The 25,176-nt window shown below is 39.5% G+C and overlaps 2 protein-coding genes across 3 annotated transcripts; one reads left to right on the top strand and one right to left on the bottom strand.

The window, feature by feature from the left end:
- Window positions 1-10,070: 10,070 nt before the first annotated feature.
- Window positions 10,071-18,252, top strand: atp10b (ATPase phospholipid transporting 10B; the record flags this gene model as incomplete). Its single annotated transcript, XM_079352486.1, has 13 exons — window positions 10,071-10,157; window positions 10,980-11,274; window positions 11,401-11,501; window positions 11,668-11,794; window positions 11,903-12,087; window positions 14,138-14,405; window positions 15,314-15,390; window positions 15,473-15,598; window positions 15,687-15,887; window positions 16,006-16,086; window positions 16,154-16,258; window positions 16,525-16,712; window positions 17,777-18,252. The coding sequence occupies 13 exons, from the start codon at window positions 10,071-10,073 to the stop codon at window positions 18,039-18,041; spliced, it is 2,106 nt and encodes a 701-aa protein (XP_079208612.1). The 3' UTR covers window positions 18,042-18,252.
- A 943-nt stretch (window positions 18,253-19,195) lies between these two features.
- Window positions 19,196-24,707, bottom strand: fbxl3l (F-box and leucine-rich repeat protein 3, like). Of its 2 annotated transcripts, none has more exons than XM_079352098.1 (5): window positions 24,445-24,707; window positions 22,429-22,803; window positions 22,060-22,182; window positions 21,655-21,826; window positions 19,196-21,395 (listed from the first exon to the last, which is right to left on the bottom strand). In XM_079352098.1, the coding sequence occupies exons 2-5, from the start codon at window positions 22,777-22,779 to the stop codon at window positions 20,752-20,754; spliced, it is 1,290 nt and encodes a 429-aa protein (XP_079208224.1). In that variant the 5' UTR covers window positions 22,780-22,803; window positions 24,445-24,707; the 3' UTR covers window positions 19,196-20,751. The 2 variants fall into 2 exon arrangements, with proteins under 2 accessions (XP_079208224.1, XP_079208225.1); XM_079352099.1 differs by lacking the exon at window positions 24,445-24,707 and adding an exon at window positions 23,837-24,434.
- Between the last annotated feature and the right edge of the window lie 469 nt (window positions 24,708-25,176).

Raw genomic sequence — 25,176 nt, 5'->3', positions numbered from 1 at the left:
TGTGTGTGTGTGTGTGTGTGTGTGTGTGTGTGTGTGTGTGTGTGTGTGTGTGTGTGTGTGTGTGTGTGTGTGTGTGTGTGTGTGTGTGTGTGTGTGTGTGTGTGTGTGTGTGTGTGTGTGTGTGCGTGTGTGCGATCATACCAGAAGTAAAAGCTCTAAGTGCAAAACTCCATAAAAAGGCAAAGTGGTGTTAAGACTGATGTAACGTGACATGTAACCTTGTTTCAGTTTCCACCATGCAGCGGTAAAAATCAGCTCTACATTACTGTTCCCCCTCAATATAACAGATGTAATAACTCACTACACTAGGCAGATGGTTTGTGCAAAGTTGGCCCTCTCTGCCTCTCTCTCTCTCATGTTTCGTCTTTTCACAAAGGGCATCAGTGATAACATGTAAGAGTTGGGAAAAAGCAGATGCTTTCTGCTTTGTAGTGTTTCCATGTCACTGCTGTAATTAGGGATGCACAGACCTCTGCTCTGTGGAACCATGTGTGTTTTGTTTCCAATGGTGTGTTTAGTTTTTGTGTGTGTGTTGGGAGTGCAGACTCACAGCTGCGCCACTGCGCAGTCGGAGTGCCAGCCAAGCCAAACCCAGCCAGAGCTGACTGGGAAGGATGAGCGCGTGAGTCTGGCACACATACGTCACGCCACTCCCCTGCTGTACACAGATTGGATGGAAAAAAAACATACTGTTCTCACCTGGAGAGATGAACCCGCCTGTGTCAGCTGTTCGAGGATAAAACTGGAAATAATTTAAATTCTTTGATTTATAGCAAATCACATGCAAGGCCAAGCATGGCATCCTTTGAAAAATACTATTGGGGTCTATCTATCTCCATTGCAGGTAATACCATGTATGCCTCTGAATTATGCCTAATAAATACTAATCAGAAATACACATGTTCATTGCTGGACTGTAACTGTGTTGAAATGTAAACATTGTGAAAGTGATAGTGAAATAACTGAAGAGGCCCAGTTGCAATCTGGCCTGTTTTTAACAGGTTTGGTAGCTCGGCTGCTCTGGAAAAGACACTATAAGTTAACATGAGGAAGTGAAAGGCATCCTACATGACTACAATCTGTGCAAGAAGCGGCTGTGTTTTAGTCCACATGTAAGAGTCTCATAATTGCACATACAGGCAATAACGTTATTATGTGTATTCATTCAACATGATCAAATTTGTAGTTAAAGTTAAACTTCGACGAGTATTCTTTCTTACAGATGTGCTTAATAGCCTTCAGACACAGGTTTTCTTTAGTTGATCACTGACCCCAAATGAACCAATACAGGACCATGGTATCAATGCTATTAATGTGACTATCGTCAGTCAAATTAAAAGCAACAAAAAGCTTTTTATCACACGTTTTTCTCCACCTGAATGAGGTGTGTATCCCTCTGCTACATGTGTTCATTCACATTCTACAGTTTCTTGATGCGTTTCCCATGAGCAAACTTTATGCTCTGATTGGTGTCTGTAGTAAGATCTAAATGTGAAGAACCGCCTCTCGTGTCACACTGGTCCAATGATTTGCTGAGGGGGTGTTATGGACCATATTCACACTTAAGTTTTAAATCTCAAGCATTATAGCGTTTTTGTATTTGTAACTAGCCTAGTTGACTATTAGCATGGAAGTGGCTAAAAGTTAATATTTGTGTTGGTGTTATACAAGAGAAAAAGGGAGAATGCTAGCTAACATGATGCTAGATAGGTACAGTTTATTGCAAGCATTGGCAAAAAGTTTCATAACCTTGAAATGTTGTCCAAAGTCCATCCAAATTTTAATTATTCTTTTTCATTTGCTCTGAAATCAAAAGCCATGTATTGATTGCACGATACAGTTTTCTTAGCCTATACCTTTTTTGACTACTTGCAGTGTGGAATAAAGCAGAAACATCATTATAACAGTGTTTGAGTTTCCGTAAGCATGATGTCAGAGTGTAAATGTGGTGGATTGAAAGCAAACTTTAAATCGGATGAGTCACTGGAGCACTCGTGGCTACCTGTTTGCTGCAACACACCTATCAATGAAAAGGGCGGGCTCAAAGAAGTAGGTGTGCTGTCACTTGTTTAAGCTGGCGAAAGGTCTCACTCACACACACACTTACACTCACATCTCTATGTCAATCAAGAAGACAACTGTATTTTTTTTTTTAACTCACTGAAGCTACAACATTTTAGAATGTGTGAGAAAAACAATTGAGAAGGAGAAGAAGGAAAAAGAGCAGCCATGACGTGGAGGAGCCCTCTGGCACTGGTGAGGGACGCTTTGAGAGGTCAGAGGGTAAGGGAGAAGGAGCTCCGCAACTTGGTGTCCAATCTGCCTTATGAGGGCCTGGAGAAGGGGAAGCAACCTAACCGCTACTTTGCCAGAAATGCTATCAAAACCACCAAATACTCCCTCCTCCTCTTCATCCCTATGAACCTCTTTGAACAGTTTCACCGCTTGGCAAACATCTACTTTGTTGGTCTTGCAATTCTGAATTTCATCCCTGTAGTAAATGCCTTTCAGCCGGAGGTGGCTCTGATTCCCATCTGTGTCATCATGTCTCTGACGGCCCTGAAGGACGCCTGGGAGGACTTTGGGAGGTACCAGTCAGACAGAAAGCTTAACAACATGCCATGCTTTATCTACAGCAGGTAAAAGACTCAAAGACAATACTATGTCACTTCAAAGCATGATGTGGTATGAAGAAACACCCCACATCTTTGTTTATGATTCTTATCTGTGAGAGTGTGTAGATCGGTGTGATTGTGTGCAAGATGTGTGTGTATGTGTATATGTGTGTGTGTGTGTGTGTGTGTGTGTGTGTATTTTACCTCATCTGCGTTTTAGCACCCTGTGAGAATTTACAAATAGAAAATGTGTGGGAGATTATTCCTTTTTTTTTTTTTTTTATAAATCCTTACAACAATATCTCTTACCATTACATTGTGCACATTTGATGCAATGTTCATCTGAGCGTTGCGTCAGCAAAGACAGTGAGGTTAGCTGTTATCTATTTTTGTATTAGTGATGAAAAACCAATTAATCAGAAAGGAGGAAAAACACACTTTCAACCCTTTCACTGCAGTGATTTTGGAGTAGGCTAGGATGAGGAGGAGTAGGGAGTAATGAATTGAAACTGGAAGCACCTCCGACTATGAATCCTCAGAGATTCAAGCTGTGGAAGGGTTTGAAATCAACCAGCATTTTCTAGCTTCCGAATCTTCCATGAGGAGTCAGCAAGTATTTGGGAAAAATCTGTTGCATGCATGTTTGTTTGTATGTGTGTGTCGGGGTTCAGGTATTCATAGGTGCTGACACCAGGCTTAGCATTTTAGGATCATTTTAGAAAACTCACATGCCTGTCCAGCCCTGTTAGCAGACCCTGGGTGTCTTTTACGCAATCCCACCAAGAGCAGCTGAATCGTGTCAAGTGGGCTTCTGTGGATCTCTTATTGCTCGCTGAGTGGGGATACTAAAGCTCCATTTTGGGCTTATAAAGATTAGAACAGCTTCGATTAGCAGGAATTACTTAAGTATACAGAAGTATGAGTCCAGAGAAAGCTTGAGAATAGATTTTTGGCTTCCACGCATTTCCTGTTCTTCTCTGAGGTTAACTTTATCCATCTGGCAGTGTTTTATAAAGAAAAGCTGCTGCATTACATGTAAATACCTCCATCAGGAATTTAACTTGACTCATCAGACCTTTACAGGTGTCCTATCACCCCTAAAGCGCATGTTCCTTTTAAGGAGGAGGGAAATGTGTTTGTTTGAACATAAAGTGCCTTATCTTTAGGGTCGTCCTATCCACCTCATCTCTATCTAATATTATTCTATATAACTTGTAAATTGCAGCTGGATTGAGTCCATTGAAAATTTCCCCTGGGGAACAATAAAAGTGCATGTTATCTTATCTTATCTAATGTCAAACTCTTTACAACCCAGCTGTACGCAAACAGGAAATCAGTTGATCTTACTGATCAAATGCCTAACTTATATCACAGTGTTGTCAAATGTCTTAATTTAATGCTGCAGAGCTTTTAAAACACACCTGTCACTATAGTGTTAATGACGTCTATTCCTCTTCATGCTGAACTGGTTATCTTAAGTGTCTCTTTATCTTGACAAAGAAAATCCTAAAACTGGTCTGTTGTGATGTTTTGTCATTAAGTGTTAACACTGTCTGTCTGTCTGTCTGTCTGTCTGTCTGTCTGTCTTCATTCTATGAATCTACAAGCAATAGTTAGTTTGCTTGTTCGAGCAAAGTTAAGGATAGTGAGATAAATGATAAATGTGCTACGCTATCTTCATGCTCCCATTTGCCTAGCTATTGTTTTCTAATTTTCTTATTGAGCTAAATGCTAAGCTAAATAGTTATATTTCTCGTACGTATATTCTCATCTTTATTCTGCTCAGTTAAGCAAACAAATGCATTTCTAAAAGAGAATCATCCTCACCAAACTGTGGAAGCTTCCTCACAAGTCAAAAATGAATTATCCTGCATACTTGTATTTGTTTTTAACATGTAAAGTGTCTTTGAGTTTTTGAAAAGCGCTCTATAAATAAAATGTATTATTATTATTATTATTATTATTATTAGTAGTAGTAGTAGTAGTAGTAGTATTAGTATTATTATTATTAAAAACAATTTGTCATGTCACACATGATCATGTGTGATAAATGACAACATGCCTTGGTGAAATGGATCTTTCTGTGAAATGCTATGAGTTCTGACATATGGTTAGCATACAAAAAGCTTTCTTAACAACAAATATGTGTGCAACCTGGTACGTCTTATCTAAACACAACACACTAAAAATAAATCCCCCTCCCCAGCTTTGTTTGGGGCAAGGTGTGGTGTCATGTGGCAGCTAATCAGGTCTTACATGCAGGGCAACATACCTGTAGCTCTCTGTCACTGCTGGTTAGCTAGCTGGACAAACATGTTTAAACTATGAGGCTCTGGGGAGCCTTAAACTATTAATGTGTTGAGTTGGGTCCCCCAAGTTTCCCTGTTCTGTAAAGCACATAGACACATTTGGGTGGCTCTCAAAAAATAAAGGGAATAGATTTTTTAATTTACTCTATTGTTTTACTTTAGCAAAGCTGCCATGATTTTTGTATCCATAATATTAAGTATCTATCATACTGCACCAAATTATTTCCTTTGTTTCGAAAATATGGACAAACTTCGCCCACTGTGCCAATACTGCAGTTAATAAACATGACAGAAATCAATAATACAGCCTCCTAGTGACAAAGACAAATAAACTGTAATGAGTGTTGGTGTCTGACATATTTGATTTCAGGAGAGAGAAACAGTATATGGGGAGCCATTGGAAGGATGTACGAGTGGGAGATTTTGTGAAGGTGTTCTGCAATGAGATCATCCCTGCAGACCTCCTGCTCCTGCACACATCAGACACCAACGGCATGTGTCTTGTTGAGACGTCAAACCTGGATGGAGAGACAAACCTAAAGCAGAAGGGGGCCATATCTGGCCTCTGTAACTCAGTGAGGAAAAATAGAAATACAATTTGTTGGTTTCATTTCTCACCTGTGTTTCCACTTTATTAACATGTGTCTGTGCTGCCTCATCTTCCACCTCGCTCTCATGAGTTACATTTTACACACACACACATCAACAGAGCAACTGTTTCATTTCCTTTAACTTACTGAACATTTATTGTCAATTGCAATCACTCAAGTCAAAGTACTTCATGACAAACAGGAAATACACACCTAATAATATTTGTGGAGAACAGTTGTTTTTCCATGGTTAATAATAATTCTGTCAGACTGTAAAGGACTAGTTAAGTTACAGCAATAAAGTTTCTATTCATACTGTCTGACTTTATGCCTACTTTTTTTCAGGATCCTGAATTTGAGCCTGAAAGCTTCAACAGCATTGTTGTGTGTGAAAAGCCGAACAATAATCTAAACCATTTCAAGTGTTTTTTGTGAGTATCAAATAGACAGATCACCTGTGATTCCCAAAACTGCTTCTTTGGGCCTTTCAGAGCAGCCAAGCAAAACTAATTTCAACCCACTTGCTGCATTTTCTGATGCCTCCAGAGGCATTATTGGGGCTGTAATAGACTATAATCGATTTCCTCGAGCACCGCAGCTCTTACAGCCGGTCTGCCTATTCTGTCCAGCTATGGTTGTAAAGCAGGAGAATTGCTAATGGAAAATATATAAGCAGTAATGAATATCTAACAAGATCTGACAGTACAAAGGAGGTTTCTCACTTTCTCCTGCTGCTGCAGAGAGAAACCTGATAAGGAGAAGGTGGGTGCTGGGATTGAGAGTCTGCTGTTGCGAGGAAGCACATTGAGGAACACGGACCATGCTGTTGGCTTTGTGGTGTTTGCAGGTATATTCTGTACTTTTTGCGCTGCTTTAACTTTTAGCTTTTACCATGATGGTTGTAAAGGGCCATAGCTAGGCTATAAGAAGACTTATGTGTCAAAATTAACCCTTATTTAACTGGGATCTAACTGTGTTAGTACAACATAATAAACATATTTGGAAAAACTTCGATCCACACTAGCATGGTTAAAATGGACAACTGTTAAACTTGCAAAGAACTCAAAATGTAAGATATTGTCATGATTATCCTTGGCATTGTTTTTTGCTTTCATCCAGAATAGAAACATTTTTATATATTCCAGTTTCCTGTTGGAAGTTGACCATTTGGAGTTCCTGTTGGTTTCTGAATCAACATCTTCTCATCCCATTTTTAAGGCCATGAAACCAAGTCCATGCTCAACAACAATGGGCCACGATACAAGCGCAGCAAACTGGAGCGGAAGCTGAACATTGACGTCATCTTCTGTGTCATTCTCCTCCTCGCCATGTGTCTCGTCGGAGCAGTTGGTCAGTAATGAATCACACAACTTGACCATAAAATCACAACACAGAATGGTTCATGATTAATGCTTTTGCATTAGTGAAATGATGTTTAATTTCCAAAGGACAAAAAAAAAAAGTCACCTTGGCTGAAGACGTGAAGACTTATTGGGTGCGGAGGGAGGAGACAGGGAAAGGTGTGGTGTTAAAAATAACTTGTCCGTGCGCTGCAGTCAGTGTGATTAATACTCATGTCCTCACACATGCAGGTCACTACTCATGGCTGAAGGCGTTGCCTGATGTGTCCCCTTACCTGGTCCCTGACAGCAGCGGTCACCTGGACAGTCCCAGTCTGTCTGGTTTCTACATGTTCTTCACCATGATCGTCCTTCTGCAGGTTGAGGAGTCTCGAAGTGTTTCTTGAAGAGTTTAAGATGCTTTTTCTTAATAACTCTATAGCACAATTTCTGGTCTTCTGTCTTTTTTCTTTTCTTCATCTGCTATATTGTATTTCCAACTTCTCCGCCTTCCCCTGTTCCTATCCCTTACATTACTGTGTCTTTTTCATTTCATCTCCTATATTCTTCTTTCCTCCTTGTCACCTTTCTTTCTCTTTTAACCTTTTGTCCTACCGTTTTGTCTGCTCTCCTCTGCAGGTCTTGATTCCCATCTCTCTCTATTTTTCTATTGAGTTGGTGAAGATCGGTCAGATCTTCTTCATCAATAATGACGTGGATATGTACGACCCAGACACAAACAGTCGGGTGCAGTGTAAGTCCCTGAACATCACAGAGGACCTGGGACAGATTGAATACATCTTCTCAGACAAGACTGGCACCCTCACTGAGAACAAGATGGTGTACCGCAGATGCTCCATCATGGGCACAGAGTACCCGCACAAAGAGAACAGTAGGTGTTTGTATTTAGATATTTGGTTCTGCTTGACCTCACCTTTCCACATGTCCTATATAGAATACTTCCAAAATAATGGTCCATTTTAAGGGCTTAATGAGTTTAAGGTTTAGTATGATTTATTATTGACTTTGGACATGAATATCGCAAAAGTGACTATAATGTTTTTTCACCATTCAAACTGCATTTGAAAATTCTGTTTCCTTTTGTTTCAGTGAGGGTTAAATATATGTCCGATCTCTTGAGATTGTTAGATACACACATTCATTGCGTTGATCCCTCAAATGCATGATCAAACAGTTAATGAAGACAAGCTGGTCATACATCTGGAAAGTAAATGACATTTTTCGATAATAATAATGTCTGACTGGCAGAAGTCAATTTTTGATATGATTTAGAGGCTGCATATTATGCAATATGACAGATGGCTAACGTTACTCAGGCTTGGTCCATTAATATTTACATGTTTCATTTCATTTCATTTATTTAGTTATTTGAACAGGGGCAGTGTACAATATACATTAACCTCAAAAAGGAGAGATGCATTGTACCAGGTTGTAGCATTTGTGCTAAATTCCACCTGCAGTCCCACATGTTGATTGAAGCTTGCAAGCATGCTAATCTTAGCTGAAAAACAATACAAAGAAAACATTTTAATGACATTCAAATAATATTTGTCTCATTAACCAAAAGATGATTTAAATGTCATGGCATGACTGTTAGATATTTTGACCTGCATGCATGTGTGATTTTGTCTTGCACATCTGCACATGCTAACAGTTTCTGGAATTTACAGCCATCCACCTAGCTGTTCTTGAAGGTGAAGAAACAGAGGAAGATGTCATCTTTAGCCAAAAGCCTCAACCTGCAAAGACCACATGGTCCCTGGATGCTGAGGACAACGACTTTGAGGACACACATCAACACCACCATAGCAGACGCAGGAGCAAGCTCTCGAGAGGTGCATCAACAGATGCGGCCTTCAGCAGAGAGCTGGTAAAGTTATCATTCAGTCAGGAAACAGATACTGTAATTTCATTCAGAGTGTAGTGTTGTCAGGTTTATCTGATATTTTGTATTAGTAAGTGCACGGTAACAAGGAGGAACAATGAGTAAAAGGGTCTTCAGCATCTTCAGCTGAGCAGCTTAAATATAACTGCTTAAAAATCTCTCACAATGGGCACAACAGAAAATTACATTATTTTATTGTGCTGTAGATTAAAAAAAAAACAGAACTACTTAAGAGTTGAAAATGACAAAACGCTAGTAACTCTGTGCAATCCATCAGTTAAATGCTCTGTATCAGAACGAGGCAAAGAAAAAAAAAGCATCATCCTTCAAAATCTTGATCTGGTTCGTGTCATGGTCATGTACCTCAGAATGGATTGGCTGAGGGGATCCAGTTTTTGTTGGTAGTTTATCACAGAACTGAAAAACGGTTATGATTTTAAATCAGTTGTGTTCATTATACACATCAAACAAAAAATCTAAATATTTATTTAATCTGGAGCAAAAGTTCTACTTTTTTTCTTTCAAAATCTATCTTCAAATTGAGTCACTATCATCTTTAGATAAGAGCATGGGTTATTAAAATTCTGAGTGTTTCAGTAAATGTATAAAAAAAAGTTTTTAATTTTGTTATTTACAGTGCCTATATTCATGGACCTCTAAGGGACATTTGTTTACCTAATTCTCACCCATCCCTGTGTTAAAAGGCCTCATGGTCCCAGTCCCTGCTGCAGATGGCTGAGCTGCTAGGTGTCATGATGAGCACATCCATTTTGGCTCAAAGTTAAGCCTGTGTCTGTGACGGGACATATGGTCAAGCTGGGCCCCGCTTGGCACACAGCACTGATTTCACATAAACTGTAAATGTGTACTATAGATTAGTCACCTTCGTCTTGATGTACAGTAGAGTAACTCCGGAGCTATTTTTGTGCATGGGGAGAATAGGGCAGAAGCCTGGAGGTACAGGATGAGACTGAATAAGACTTGTGTTTGTTCCAAACAAGGCTGCACAGAGCCCAGTTTCCCTCCTCATGCTGTGTCTCTAATATAGAAAAACAGATGTATGAATGAAAACGTTTTTCTGTGCATTCAGGCAAACAGAAGTGGATAAAAAGGTTAGAAGCTAAAAGATTCCTCTAATCCTGTTTTTTCAAACCATTCAAAGCAAAGCGTATGTAACAAGCAGTTACTTAACAACACCTTTTTTAATTAAAAAAATATGATTAACTTTTACTCCTCAGGAAACTGAGGTGGTTCCAGACAGGATGCTGCTTCAGCAGCTTAGCAGGGCACAGAGCAGCAGCAGCAGTGGGATGATAGATCCTTACCTGGACTTTTTTCTGGCTCTCACCATTTGCAACACGGTGGTGGTTTCCATGGCAACAGCTCAGAGACAGAGGGTGAGTGCTCAGTGTAATGCGGCTGTGTATGGGAAGAGGAGATGGAGGGCACTGTTGGGAGAGAAAAGGTGTATGTAGTAGTATTTGTTGTCATGACACTTCTAGTATGCAAACTTAAAATAAAAAACTTTGCATCAACACAACAATGTACAGAATCTATTACGTGTTTTCTTCACTTTTTGTTTTTTATAGATCTATATGGCTGCAGCACTGCAGCAAGATCTCCATAGTTTAATAAGAAACACATAGTTTAAATAGCACTTATTAACGTCACTGATTGTGTGTGTACACTTGATTTGTCTATTCTTTCATAGTCATGTACCCATCTCTGAAGCCATAGTTGTAAAGATTCCTTACTGAATTAGCCACATAGTTAAGGTAATATGCAGAGGCAATTCAGGGTAGGCTCTATCAAATTTAGCACTCACTGCTTCTGACTGTGCTGTTCTGAGGTCTGGCAGATTGGAGAAAAATATGAAGTTTCCCTGGAGTTTATAATCTGAGGGGAAAGTGCTAAAAGGAGCAGAGTGAAAAAGGTGGACAAGGCTCACCAGATGGGTGTCTGAGCCAAACGTTTTTTGGAACAAAATGCTCCACTCAGATAAATAAGTCCCTGGATTCCTTCTTCAAGTGGTTAAGAAAGTCTGGCCTCAGTCACAGTTTTTTATGCCCTCTAATCGGAAATGGAAGAGAAATCGTACCATCACAGAGGATTTAGTAATAGAAGAGGATCACATTAAGACCTGTGTAAAAGAGATGGGGTCTGAAGATATGGATGGGTGACAAACAGGTTCTTTTCATGTTCCTTCTCTGCCTGTCAAGCCTGCTGCGTCCTCAGATAATCTGAGCTATGAGGTAGAGAGTCCAGATGAGGCCGCCCTGGTGCATGCAGCCAAGGCATATGGCTTCATTCTGCTAGCCCGCACCCCTGACAGTGTGACGGTCAGGCTCCCAACAGGGAAGAAACTCGTGTTTGAGTTGCTAGAGACCTTGACCTTTGACTCAACCAGGAAGAGGATGTCTGTCTTGGTGCGACACCCAATCACCAAAGAGTATGTGCTGTACACTAAAGGTGCAGACTACGCCATAATGGAGCTACTAGGTACTCCATATGGAGGTATGTTCAGGTGAAACTGCATTCAAACATATATATTGCAATTATAATATGATAGATTGAATAATACCAAGAAACCCTGCAACATTTTTGATGTATGATATGTATCCTGTGTGATGTTATTTTCAGAACATCTCAGTGGAAATCAAAAGAATGTAGCAGCAGATACTCAGCATCACCTCGACTGTTACGCTAAAGAAGGACTGCGTACACTCTGCTTTACAAAGAAGGTGCATAATCATACTTACATATTAACAAGCATTATACTTGTATGAGAGCCCTAAACAAACTATCATAGGCCTACTAAGCCTCGCCAGTCGGCATTATTGTGCTAACGAAAGCTTGCTAGCTTTAACACTACTTCTGTGTATCATCTTTCTGCTGTCTCTGCTGAAGGTTGTAAGTGAGAGGTTGTATGAAAGCTGGTCAGTGAACAGAGAGCGGGCCTTGGCTGCCATAGAGAACAGAGAGGAGCTTGTTATGGACTCTGCTGTGCAGCTGGAGACAAATCTCTCCCTGCTTGGTAACATGCATCAACAACACATCAGTCTTCATAAGCACTTTAAAAACATGTATGTGACAAGCTCTGTGTGTGAATCATACCAAACTTTGATATGTTCTCCTCCTGCAGGGGCGACAGGCATCGAGGACCGTTTGCAGGAGAGTGTCCCAGACACCATTGTAGCACTGCGGGAGGCAGGGATCCAGGTGTGGGTGCTGACTGGTGACAAGACGGAGACAGCTGTCAACATCGGCTATGCCTGCAGGCTACTGGAAGAGGAGGACCTGGTGATTAACATGAGCTGCAAGAACAAGGTGAGAAGGCCGCAGTCTGCCTCACTGAATGTTAGCAATTTGATGCAGAGCTGTTTTGTTCTTTGCTCATGTGAAATAATAAAGAATGATTTCTTATTCAATTTCATTTCATGACATGAAGCTCTATTGGCATGAATGTAACGAAGACTACTGTATATGGCCAAAGCATAATAACCAACAAAGCACAATAATAATAATGAAAAAACAGTAGAGTAATGATACTAATATTCATGGATGATGTCCTTTTTATTATACCTTTAATATATTCATTATATGAAAATAAAGTCAATTTTATCAAACAAGATAATTTCCTTGATGAGAGTTAGATGACAAGAAATTATAATACTTGTAATAGTAAATATGTGCTGCAGTTGTAGCCTGCAGCCACTTAGCCACTTAGTAACAAACGTGTGGTATTGATTTAATAAACATGCAATATTTACACCTCTGTTTGGACATCTAAAAAAAAAACTATCATAGGCCTACTAAGCCTCGCCATTCGGCATTATTGTGCTACTAAAGAAAGCTTGCTAGCTTTAACACAACTTCCGTGTGTCATCTTTCTGCTGTCTCTGTGGCAGGTTGTAAGTGAGAAGTTGAATGAAAGCTGGTCAGTGAACAGACAGAGGGCCCTGGCTGCACTCCTGAGTGATGAGTGCACAGGCAGAGTGAACAGTTTGGCAGGGAGATGGGTACACATAAGCCACAGACAGATAAATGTGTTCATTAATTTAATCACAGTATTTGATTCTTTGTTGGAACAGATAAAAAGAGAAATTCAATAAATATCTAAAATGCCTGGCCCACCCTTGTAATATAGGTGAGCAATAATAGGTGTTAACAACATTATAAAAGCTACACTTTGCTATTTATCTGATGCCAATGAGCTTAACTTAACAAAAAGTCTGATGCAGTGCATTTAAAAAAAAAAGATTAAGTTCATCTGTTGTTTTTATTTACCATATCTTGGTTATAGACGAGATACTTACTTTCATTTGTCTGTATGTTTTCCAAAGCACTGAGTTCAGGAGGTTTTATCTTGAAACTTGCCCCATCCAATTTAAATGGCAAAACCTCTTTCACCATTTTTACATTTTAACTAAAGGTCAAACACTCACATTTCCACCTGAGAAAAATAAGTCTTCAGGTGTCGGCCCGGCTTCTTTGAGATCATTAAAGATTTGGTAGCACAGGAAGGAACCCTTCAGAACAACCTGACTGCTCCTAATCATCCCCTGCCTCAAATAGGCCAAAATGACCTGTCTATATAGATAGGCTTCTCTGAAAGCTTTCCGGAACAAAGAGACAGCTCGTCTCAGATAGGACCAGTCATTCATGATGAATGGCGTCAGATACCCCCAATACAATATCTGCTGCTTTGCTATCTAATTGCCGGTGTAATATGCAACACTCAGAGGAAATACCATCTCACTCATGGTCTACAGAGGAGGGTAATTGGTAATGAACTATTTTTACCCCTGTAACTTGATGACCATCTCAGGGATGCATTCCCACAGACACCACCCAATCACATCTAATGAAATTTAACCAACATTAGATGCATGATATGAATAAGGGGATAAGGGGACCCATTTTTTCATAATTTTTACTTTCCGTTTGGCTATCAAGCCAGACTTATTTACAAAAAAAATTGATGCATCTGATGGGACCAGCGCCCCCTAATTCCATGAATATAATTCAACATCAGAGTACCAGCACATCTGTGTTCTGTTGCACATAAGTTTTGTCTCTAATATAGCACCTTGATAAGCACTCGTCTCTTATCCTTAGTTTTTGATCATAAGACTTTCATCAGTGAAATTATTTCCATTAGGATAAATTTTTATATATTTGAATAATCTATGAATGAATCTAATACTCTGATTTGACCTTTCCATAAAGACGAACTAAAGCAACAAAACTTCCATTGGGGAATCTGGAACTTTTACTTTAACTCTAAATTACTCATTTTTTCAGCTCCAGTATGTAAATATTCATAAAGAAATATATATATATATGATCAGCAAAATAAGGGGAGCTTGTTTTTCAGCTGTCATGCACCTCCCTCTTGGACTGCACACTCGAGGAGATGAGGAGGTACAGCGAAGACCCTCGTAATGTGGACACGACCCCGAATATCTCTCTCGTGATTGATGGACAGACCCTGACCATGGCCTTGGAGTCAGACCTGCAGGACCACTTCTTGGAGTTGGCAAAGTGCTGTCGCTCTGTGCTGTGCTGCAGAGTGACGCCTTTACAGAAGAGCAGAGTGGTGAAGGTGGTCAGGGAGAAACTCAAGGTCATGACCCTTGCTGTTGGTAAGAACGTTTTGTTGTTGTTTTATTTGTTTTAGTTTTGCTTTTTTGGGGCTATTGAGCTAACTTATAGGCATCACAGTATACAAAGAAAACTGTTGAAACTATAAAACTTGAAAAATAGATTGAGCTTAATCAGTATTGAATGAAAGAATGTAGCTTTACTCCTTAAAAGGCTGTATTGAATATCCTTTTTTTCAAATGTCTTATTTACCATTGTATATCTGACTGGGTACGATATAAGTCTCGATATAAGAGTTTACAGAAATAACAGCGCCAGTGTTTGTAAGTCCTTCCATGATGGCTGAATCCCATGTAGCTGCTTCAGTTTTAGAGTCCTGGCCTTTGCCATTCTAATTCAATGTCATTATTTTAAAGGATCATTTAGATGGGAAAAAATAATGTTGATAATGTTATAAGTGACACCTGTGTTTTAAACGGTAACACTTTGATGTGAGGTTTGAGGACAGACATTTCATGTGAAAACCCTGGTTTAGTGAAATAATACAAAATCTAACACAAGGGAACCTCAAGGTAATTTTTCTCTACTTCTTTCCGGTTTTCTTATCTTGTTCTGAGTTATTGAACCTCCTGAGAAATTGACTGTTGGGCCTTAGACTTTACATTTTCAGATTTGAGTCTTGCTGAGTCACTTCCCTAAGTTCTTTGAATGCCTTCTTCGATGTGAGGAAGTTCTACCAGACAAAATCACAATATATTCACCTTTTTACAAGCTGGAAGAAATGTTTGTTTTATTATAAACAGACTATACTTGAAATATATTATATATTATATTTTTAAGTTCTTTTAAATTAATTATGTTTTCAGTTCAGTTTGAAGTAAACTGCTTAGTAAGGTATTTAAATGCAAAAACTGTAAATGTTAAAATGACTTTTACTCTTTGGCTTGAGGTGACGGTGCAAATGATGTCAATATGATCCAAGCAGCCGATGTTGGTGTTGGGATATCCGGACAGGAGGGCATGCAGGTCTGAATTGAGTCTTAAGCTTTGAAAAGAACTATTGTTTCTTTCTCACCATTTAAAACGTTTTTGTTTTTTTTACTGGCAGGCAGTCATGGCAAGTGATTTCGCTATACCTCGCTTCAAACACTTGAGAAAACTCCTCCTGGTTCATGGACACTGGTGCTACACTCGACTGGCCAACATGATCATTTACTTCTTTTATAAGAATGTGGTGAGTTTTATAAAGTCCATTGCTGTCTCTGTTCACATATTGTCTCTATAGTATCACCTATTCATCCACAGTTGTATGTGTTCCCCAGGCCTATGTGAACCTGCTCTTCTGGTATCAGTTCTACTGCGGCTTCTCAGGCACTGCCATGATAGACTACTGGCTGATGATTTTCTTTAATCTCTTCTTCACCTCTTTGCCGCCCATCATGTTTGGGATTATGGACAAAGACGTCTCTGCTGAGACGCTGCTGGGTGTCCCTGAGCTGTACAGGACCAGACAGGGCACAGGGGTGAGTGACAATAAATAACAATAGTTCAACTTGTGTAAATTGAAGAAGAAAAAAATATCTTGAGTAAATTGCAGAACATACTCTTCTTGTTAATGTTTTGAAACGTGTATTTCTTTAGGAATACAACTTCTCAACCTTCTGGCTTTCCATGCTGGATGCTTTCTATCAGAGTCTTGTGTGCTTCTTTATTCCATACTGGGTAAGATGAAAATCCAAGTTATTTTACTGCATCATTATGTGTTCCCTAAATGTGTTATCTTCTGCAGGCTTACAAGGATTCAGATATTGATGTTTTTACCTTTGGAACTCCTTTGAACACAATTTCTTTGTTTACCATCTTGCTGCATCTGTCCATAGAGATTAAAGCCTGGGTGAGTGCACTGATGGATATGTGTTTCAAACATAATGCTTCCAGTGAGCTCAAATCCCATTTTTAGATAATTTCAATCAGAATGCATTGAGATAGTTATTGGTTTACTGTAGTAGCTAGAACATTATAACATCACGTGTGTTAAACTCCGTTAACATATTTTCATGTAGCTGAATTCAATACAAAAACATACATTATACACAGTTGTTTGACTGGTTAAATTAGTGTCACCATATCTAATAGTTGTTTTCTGCATTGGTCTTGCAGACCTGGGTTCACTGGATCGTCATGCTGGGCAGTGTGGCAATGTACTTTATAGTCACCCTCGCCTACAGCAGTATCTGCATCATCTGTAACCCTCCAGCCAACCTGTACTGGATCCTTCAGAACCAGATGGCCGATCCCTTGTTCTACCTACTCTGTATCATCACGACTGTGGTGGCTCTGCTGCCCAGGTACCATCACTATTTTTCTCCTGGGGGGGGGGACATTGTCATCGTCAGAGTTGCTCTATATTTTTCTTGCTTGAATTAGAATTCTTTCACTACTTTCTTCTTTTACCTCTCAAACAAGGGCAGATACAATAATGGGCAGAGTTTAGCAAAAATACCAACGTTGGTACAGATCATGTATTTAAAAACCTCAGCACACAAATCCAACAAGAGGCAGGCAAAAAAGTAACACAGGAAAAAAACAACGAGCAGTGTTTTCATGACTAGATGGCTGGAAGTCAGCAGTGCTATAACATGCAAAGAACTGACTACATGAGGAAGGATACAGTTGGATTAAATACACAGAAAATTCAAGACAACCAGTTGCAGGTGAGGCCAATTGTATGTATATGGGTCAGAGTGCAAAACAGAAATGTATAATTTTATAAAAAAGGGTATGCTCACAAATAGAATTGTGTCTAATTGATTTTCTATAGATCAACCATTTGTTTCATCAAAATGTGTTTCATTACAAGATATAATTTAAAGTTACATAATAAAAGGCATTGTAAATTAAGATTTTTACAAACAAAATCTAGAGTTAAATTTAAAAAGAACATTATGCTTTGTTTGTGCTTTTCTTTGTGGTCCAAGGCATGTGTAAGGAAGTGTTTCATGCATTAAAGCATCTACACCAATTAAATCTTTAAAATAGATCAAATGTAGTGATTTTATGGACTCTTTATTCTTCTTTTCCCCGCTGTATTTGATTAGAGGTAGACATTTTAGGAGTCAAATGTCAAAAAGGTCACAAACCACTCTGTCATTCCACTTCATCATAATAGTGTTATTTTTGGGTCATTATCTGCCATGTAACTGTGAGGTGTTTATGAGTATGAAAAGCTTAAACTGATTTGTGATTAATGTTAATTGTGAGGTCCCGGAACGACTGTCGCTAGGCACACTCTTCATCCTGGTTGCTGATGTGTCTGTATGTGCTGATATTTAGAGGGAATGCTCTGATTTACATCAAAGGGCCGCATATTTTTCTCTGGCCTACTTTCTCACCACCACACTCTCTCCCCCAGGTACATGTTTCACGTGCTGAGGAACTCTATCGCCCCCTCCCCGCTCCTGCAAGCAAGGCAGCTGGACCGAATGGACCCCTGCACGAGGGAGCAGAGGATCAAGGAGTGGAGGAGCTTCAGGGGCAGCAGGGGGGTCAAATGCTCCAGGCTTTCTACCCCATCCTCTCCCACGATTTATCCCCAATCTCCCAGTGTCTCTGACATGGGGGATGAATTTACACTGAATGTCCTCACTGACAACTGTCAGAGGCCTCTAAACACATGAGGTCTCATTAAAAAAAAGTGAAGTAATAAGATGAAGATGTATTCATAAAATCTGTGCTGAAGCTAAACTGGTTCATATACACTCGATACCTGTTTGGAGTTTCATTTTTAGGTTGTGATTTTACCTAAGCGAGGGAGAAACACTGTCGCCCTTTGACTTGTGGCAAACTATCATCATCATTGGGCTGATGAGTTCATCTTGTGATAAAGAACTTGACAGGAGCGTGTAGGGCCTCTCCCCCTTACTCTGCTTATAACAAGCTGCCATAGTGAACACATAAGCCTGTTACTTTCCTGATGGGTTTTCAGAGCACACTGGTAACCCAATTAGTCATGCCACCCACCCTTCCAAAATGTGGCACTTTTCCAGAACAAAATGTTTAGCTAGTTTGATGTGTTCCTGTCACCTACTTACCCTTAATAATCACTATGGATCCTGTCAGTGAGGGGAACACGTGTCTGATTTACAGATTTTCCATTTAAATTGCCCGCATTGAAAAAAACCCTAAATTTTCATATAGACTAGGCCTAAGACAATATTTGTGGAAAATGTGTATGTCTGTAGAAATCTGCTGGAAAAAAATACATGTAAACACAAGTGCTCCTTACATGTGTTTCCCTCACACGTAAGGATACAGAGGAACATTCAGAGGAATCAGAAGACTTCTCAGTTCCACAGTCTGATGGTTTTTTTATGTAAATGGAGTGTGCACAAGCCCAATCCACTTGTAAAAGGGCTGAGTTATCGCTGGCATACTTGATTGTACAGCAGCATCTCTGGTTATATAAGGGCCCACTTCCTTTCTTTAGATCATTGCTGCTCTCAAGTGGTGAGAATGTAGAACTGCATAAAGGTCAAATGGGACAAAGTCAGAAAAACAAACATTACAACAGCTAAGATGGGGTCCAGTGTTTTACAGCTACAAGAACATGTATTATCTAATTTAAATAATATTGTTTATAAAGATTATATGCATACACACACACACGTTATATATACATGTCTGATGTATGTGTATATATGTATGTATGTGTGTGTATATATACATATATATACATGTATATATATATATATACACACACACACACACACATATATATATATATATACATATAAATTAGCAAGCCTATAAAACACTAAAACACATGTAGATGTATGATAAAAATCATTTATTGGCAAACAAAGAAGTACAAGGAAAAGTCTTCATATGATGCAGTTTAGCACTGCATACTCTATACTGTGACAAATTCACACAAACGCGATTCTGAACATGTAGATTGACAAATGTAACCAAAAGTTTATATTGTTGTTTTCTCTAAAACAACAATATAAAAAAACAGATAGAAATGTCAACACTTACTGATAAATGTCTGGATTACTACCCTTTCTTTTAAATACAGAAAAGACAACAGGTGGGAAAAAAGCTTCATTTTCTTTAGCTATAGTGCTTTTTAATAAACAGAAATCAGTGTAAAACAAAAAATACTGTATATAAAACCTTGAAAACAAATGTAGATGTAGTTTGAAGTTCCACCTTCTGCATACTTAAAATAAAAATAACATTAGAAAGAGAGGAGTTGCCATCACTGCTCGATCACGCTGTTACTACAACTTAATGTGTTGCATTGTTTTTAGTGTCAAGGGTTTTCTTTTATAAAACATTTCATTATTAATGAACGACAACAAACAAAACGTATGACACGAGAACAGAGCTTGGTCACTTGGTGGCTTAAATTCATTTCTCTCATCACTTTATATTTTACATTATTTCAAGTCTATGACACTAATTCATAAAATGTTAACCTCACAGGAGATAACCATTATGAGTGGTCGAATGCCCTCCTGTTGACAAGGTAGAACAGCATGTAAATCTTAAAGTAATCAACACAACATACTGAACATGACATTTAAATGTTGTAGCTGAAGATAAGCTATTTTAAACTCCACTGACCCTAATTCTAATATACAAGAATACAAAAGGCTCAGGGGGGTTTACATGAAGAGAACCTTACTAGAATCTTTTGTTCGCCTTTGCCCATCTTACTATAGCTTTATTGATACTTGTTCTACTACCTCCAAATGTGAAGACCCTTAAATTATATCCTGGAAAATGGAGGAAATCACAAACATGACTGAGGCAAAATTTTGAGGGGCTCAACAATGCTGTAGAATTAATTGAGCTACATACGATGATAATAGGGCCAAAAAATTAATGAAGGATCAAATTTCCTTTAAATCGTAGATTCAGAATTGTTATTGCCATTTTAGGATAAATGGCACGCTTATAACACAAGCAACCAGCAGAGGGCAGATCTACATCCTTAATACAAAAAGGTTTGGGCCAGTGCCAGGTAATTAAGACTGTACCTTAATATAGGCACATAGACTGTCGGACCCTATGATGACAAAAATCTCACTTTAAAATATCTATGCATTGAAAAATAGCTGAGTACTCAAAATAAAGCCAGAAAACAATGTTTTTGCCGAAGTGAGAAAAACACATTCACATCACATTCACTGCAGATAAAAATACATGTGAAACACCATCTTCGGCCCTCTTATGTCTGAAAAAGGAAAATGCAAGGTAATACTGAAGCTTTATGCCAGTGGAAAAACAAAATGTCTAACTGTTAACACTGTTATAACGACTCCAATGTAGGCATCATAAAACTCATGTTCTTTTTTAACTCCAGTCTGGCTACATGTCGGTCTACCAGGTGGGCATCATGTCAGGGGACCAGATACGGCCCAGGTGCTTGGACACCTCACTGTGGATCTGCTCCATGTTGTAGCTGCTGTCTGGGATCAACACCTCCTCCATGATTGACAGCTGAGTAAGCCGGCCCCCACACATCTTTACAAACTCTACAAAGCCACTGCATGTCACCTCACACTCGCCCAGCCCAATGGCTGTGAGGCTTTTGCAGCGTTCTGCGATGCGGATCAACTCCTCGTCCAGGGGCTGAAGGCCGTTAGCACACACGACCAGCTCCACCAGCCGGGGGCAGTTCAATCCAATGCGGCCCAGCATCTCTTTGCTGACAGCCCGACCAAAGTACAGGTGTGTAACGGGGGTCTCCTCTCGGAAGAAGGGCTCAAACTCCTCCTCATATAGGAAGAAGTACATAACGATGTTGACCTTTGGGGAGTGTCGCACCAAAGCCTCCCAGCTGCTCCTTTGGATGGTGTGAAAATGAATCTGCCCAGGGTTCTCGCTGACCACGTCGATGCGCAGGTGCTCTAAGTGGACATGTTTCTCTGATGATAGGGCTAGCAGGAGTTCATCACTCAGGAGGTGGTAGTTCAATGCCAATTCCCTGAGTCCATGGCACTGGTCTGCAACACACAGGATGCCTGAGGACAGAGAGAGAACAAAAACTAATAATTGGCTTTTCTTTTTGGGATTAGGCATTCATTGCGTGGTTTGTTGCACTTTGCACAAACATTCATGGTCTCCTGAATATGAATCTTTCTGATTTTGATACTCTGCCGACCTCTTCTGTTGCACAACCACTGAGATTCTGTGATACTGCATTGGCTCTCAAAAAAACTGTTTGCTGTCATCATTTGGAGTCCTTTAATTCCACTAATAGTTTTGCTGATGTTTGTTTACCTGCTGGGGAGACATGAGGGCAGCTGCTCATTTTCAGCAACTTTAAAGTGTCACTGTTGTTGGCAACCAGCACCTTGAGGGAGGGGTCGTCCACAGGCGTATCATCAATCTTGATAGAGGAGAGGGACTTGGAGTTGACAAATACGACTGTCAGTGCAGAGACAAAGTGAGCCTGAGGAAGGACAAACAACAACTGTAATCTTTCTATATTTACCAGATCAAAATGCAAATCATCAGGGACATTATTATTTAAAAAAAACAACAATACAGTTTTTGGATGTATTGAATTCTTCAGATTGCCATAGGCTACAAAAGGTACACATCACATATGTAATCTGGATTATTGTGTATGCCAGCACTAAAAAAGTATTGCAGAGTGCATATAAAGCACAGACAGCCTCTTACTTGAGACACGTCCATGAAGCTTGGCCGTGCTGTGGAGATCAGTCCCAAGGTCTTAATAGTACAGTTCACAAGCTGGGAGAGAATGTCACAGGCCGCCTCTGCAGACTCCGTACAGCTGTCCACCTGATTAACCAGCCAGGGTTCACCAGTTGAGTAAGAGGGGAAAAAAACACAAAAATGAGGAATGGAAAGATGAGTGTGAGAAGAATCTCAGACTAGATGTGTTAGGTGCACTTATGTCAAGACAGCTGATGAGCAATGATCAGATGAGCAGCATATGGTTTGGATTAACATTGTGTTTGAGTGCAGCTGTGTTGTGAAAATGGAGGGGGAGGAGGTGAAGACAAGGACAGCAGGAGAGGCTCTTACCTTGAAGCTGACGTACTGCAGGTGCTGGGCGTGCTTCTTGATGATCTGCTGAATGAGGTCAGGGTGAGTGGAGCGCAGGTAAGACGTTGCCGGCTGATTGAGCTCAAACTCAAATCTCCTCCACAGGTCAGGGGTGTGAAAGACGTCATTCCAGCAGCGGCACACAGATGAAGCCCTGGCCCGGTCGACCAGGGACAGATGCTGGAAGATTTGCAGGACAACATAGTGGGGCAGGTTTCCCCAGTCCTCAGATTGAGGCAGGGTGAAGCTGGACGCCCCCCACTTATGTTTCTTCTCATGGGAGGGGAACTTCTGGCACTTTGATTTGAGACCCATCCTTCTTCGTTTCATCCTGACAGGTTAGCTCTCTGGCAACTTAAGAAAATGTAATGTTGAAAATGTTACGTAATCAATAAAATGAGCAATGCACTCTCAACCTGAAAGTCCCAATATAATCAAATCAAAATTAATTTAACCTGAAATGTGGTTATTTCCTGTTTTCCACCAGACATAACAGGAGGTATAATTATTTAATAACTATGTGTAAAGACCAGCAATGATAACAAGTAGATCATCACTGCTTGTATTTCTTCATCATTCATTTTTAGGGATAGGAATGTCCAACTCTATCAAAAGCACTGATCCTAAATCCAGCAGTTAAATTGGAGTTTGTATCTTAGACTGAAATGTCTTTTACATTTTTACTTTAACAGCTGAAAATATCGTTTAACATATTAGAAATCTAGTATCTTATTTAATAAAGTAGTAATATGAAACAAGGGAAGGTAAAACATGAAGCGCGAAAATGTGCAATATCAAGTTCTGATATCTTAAATCTTTTAAATTCAAAAATATACACAATGCCAAAGATGAACAGCGAGACTATGACTGGCTCTTAATTCAATGTGCTTTCTATTGAGTTAAATATGAGTGACATTGTATGGCTTTTTTTGGTTTTTGATGTTGTGCAATATTTTCACCCTAAGACACAGTTATATTAATCACAATCTACAGTCATTCAGAAAACCAGAACATTGAAAGTGCTGTTTTAAAAACAGATTTTTAAGCTTACACTTAGTTTTAACATGATCTTTTCCATAGCTCTAATGACTTCCCCACTGTACACAGTACATCAATGTTGAGCCAACTTTTAAAATCCAAAATGACAAAAATAAATCTCTATTTTGGTATTTGAAAAACGTTTTTCCCCAAAACCTCAACCTCTTACACTAAAACGTGTTTTAACGGACAGAACATATGTAACCAAATTATCCAACACAAGTGAATTGCCATTGCTGCCACAACTCAGTCATAGAGCTCTTCCACAAGAGGAGGCTTCAGTCCTTCAATGGAAGGACTTAAAATAGAAAGTTTTGAATAATTGGATGTTAAAAAATTGCAAACTCACCAAAACAAACTTGTGAAAATATTGATGTTGAAGCCTCCTCTTGTGGAAGAGCTCTATGACTGAGTCCCAGTATGTCCTGATGTCGTCTACAGAATGAAGCACCTATCTAAAGCTTTTACCTCATGTCATCATTGCAATTGCATTCTTTCTTCTTTTTTTTATCTATCAAAGAAGCATCATCTGCTGCTTTTTACCTGAAAGGTCTTCCCTAACCAAATCTGTTCAAAGGTTTAAGCAACATTTCTCACTGTATCTACACGGACCTTGTTCGAACAGCACTCTGAATAATAGTTCAACATCTAAGCTCGAAGTTTCCATGACTCCTCATACTAGTAGTTAAGAGAAATGTGTACATTCATGCACCTAAATATAACTTAGCCTATTGCATTATAAAATCACATTATTCTCTTTTTGTCCCATTGCACATTATGAATTTTACTATGTTACTATGAAGGAAATCTCCCCATGCAAAAGGTTAATTCATCAAAGTTGAGCTACACAGCACCTGTGGCGCCAGGTAGGCGAAACCAAAATGTAGAAGCTTTATGAGCAAACAATAACCAGATTATATTTTAGAGATCAAACGTCTTTAAATACATGTTACTTACCTAAAGCGCCCAATAACAACACTTTCCTATCTGTTATGTGTTGATCTGTTTGTAAAGAAGACGGCATTCACTCGGAGCCATGGTTGCAGATAGCTGGAGAAATGCTGGCTGTTGTTGATATACTGTAGGACAGCAGGAGCCGCTCCCATAATAAGCTCTCCTCTCTTGGCTTTAGAGACAGCTTGACGGGCTGCGCAGAGCAGTCTGTCCACGTGAGTGCAGGAAAACATGGATCTGCCCAGCTGTATTTCCAATCAACATCATGCATACAGAAACATAGATTGCTTCCTTTAAGACGATAGACGTTTTTTTATTTACTTTCACTTGTGTTTTTTTTGCACCAGTGTGTTTGATTGCGCATGTTTATGCATTGGGTAAGGGCATGTGTGCGTGCTTATTTGTTTGTTATTGTCGTGTCGTGACCTTTTTCTGCAGGGTGCACGAGATACATGTGCACGCGGGCTGGGAAAGTAGGTCAGTGTGTAAAAGTGTGCCAGCGCGCGTGTACGAGTGTTTGTGAGCGAAGTGGTGGCATTAATAATAATAATTTAAAAACAAAAAAACAAAAAGCAAGACAAAGATTACGCATTAATTTGTCTCAAACGTCAAAGTTCATTGCAGTTGCTTAAATTTAAAATCACAGGAGTTTATTTACAGAATTAACCTGCATGCTTTATGCTAATGTGAGAATGTTTAAATACTGTGGGTTAAATCTTGAAACTGTGGACAATG

This window comes from Symphodus melops (genome assembly GCF_947650265.1).
Source record: "Symphodus melops genome assembly, chromosome: 9".
NCBI lineage: Eukaryota > Metazoa > Chordata > Actinopteri > Labriformes > Labridae > Symphodus > Symphodus melops.
The sequence above is the reverse complement of the archived record's forward strand: the minus strand, read 5'-3'. Positions and strand labels throughout refer to the sequence as shown.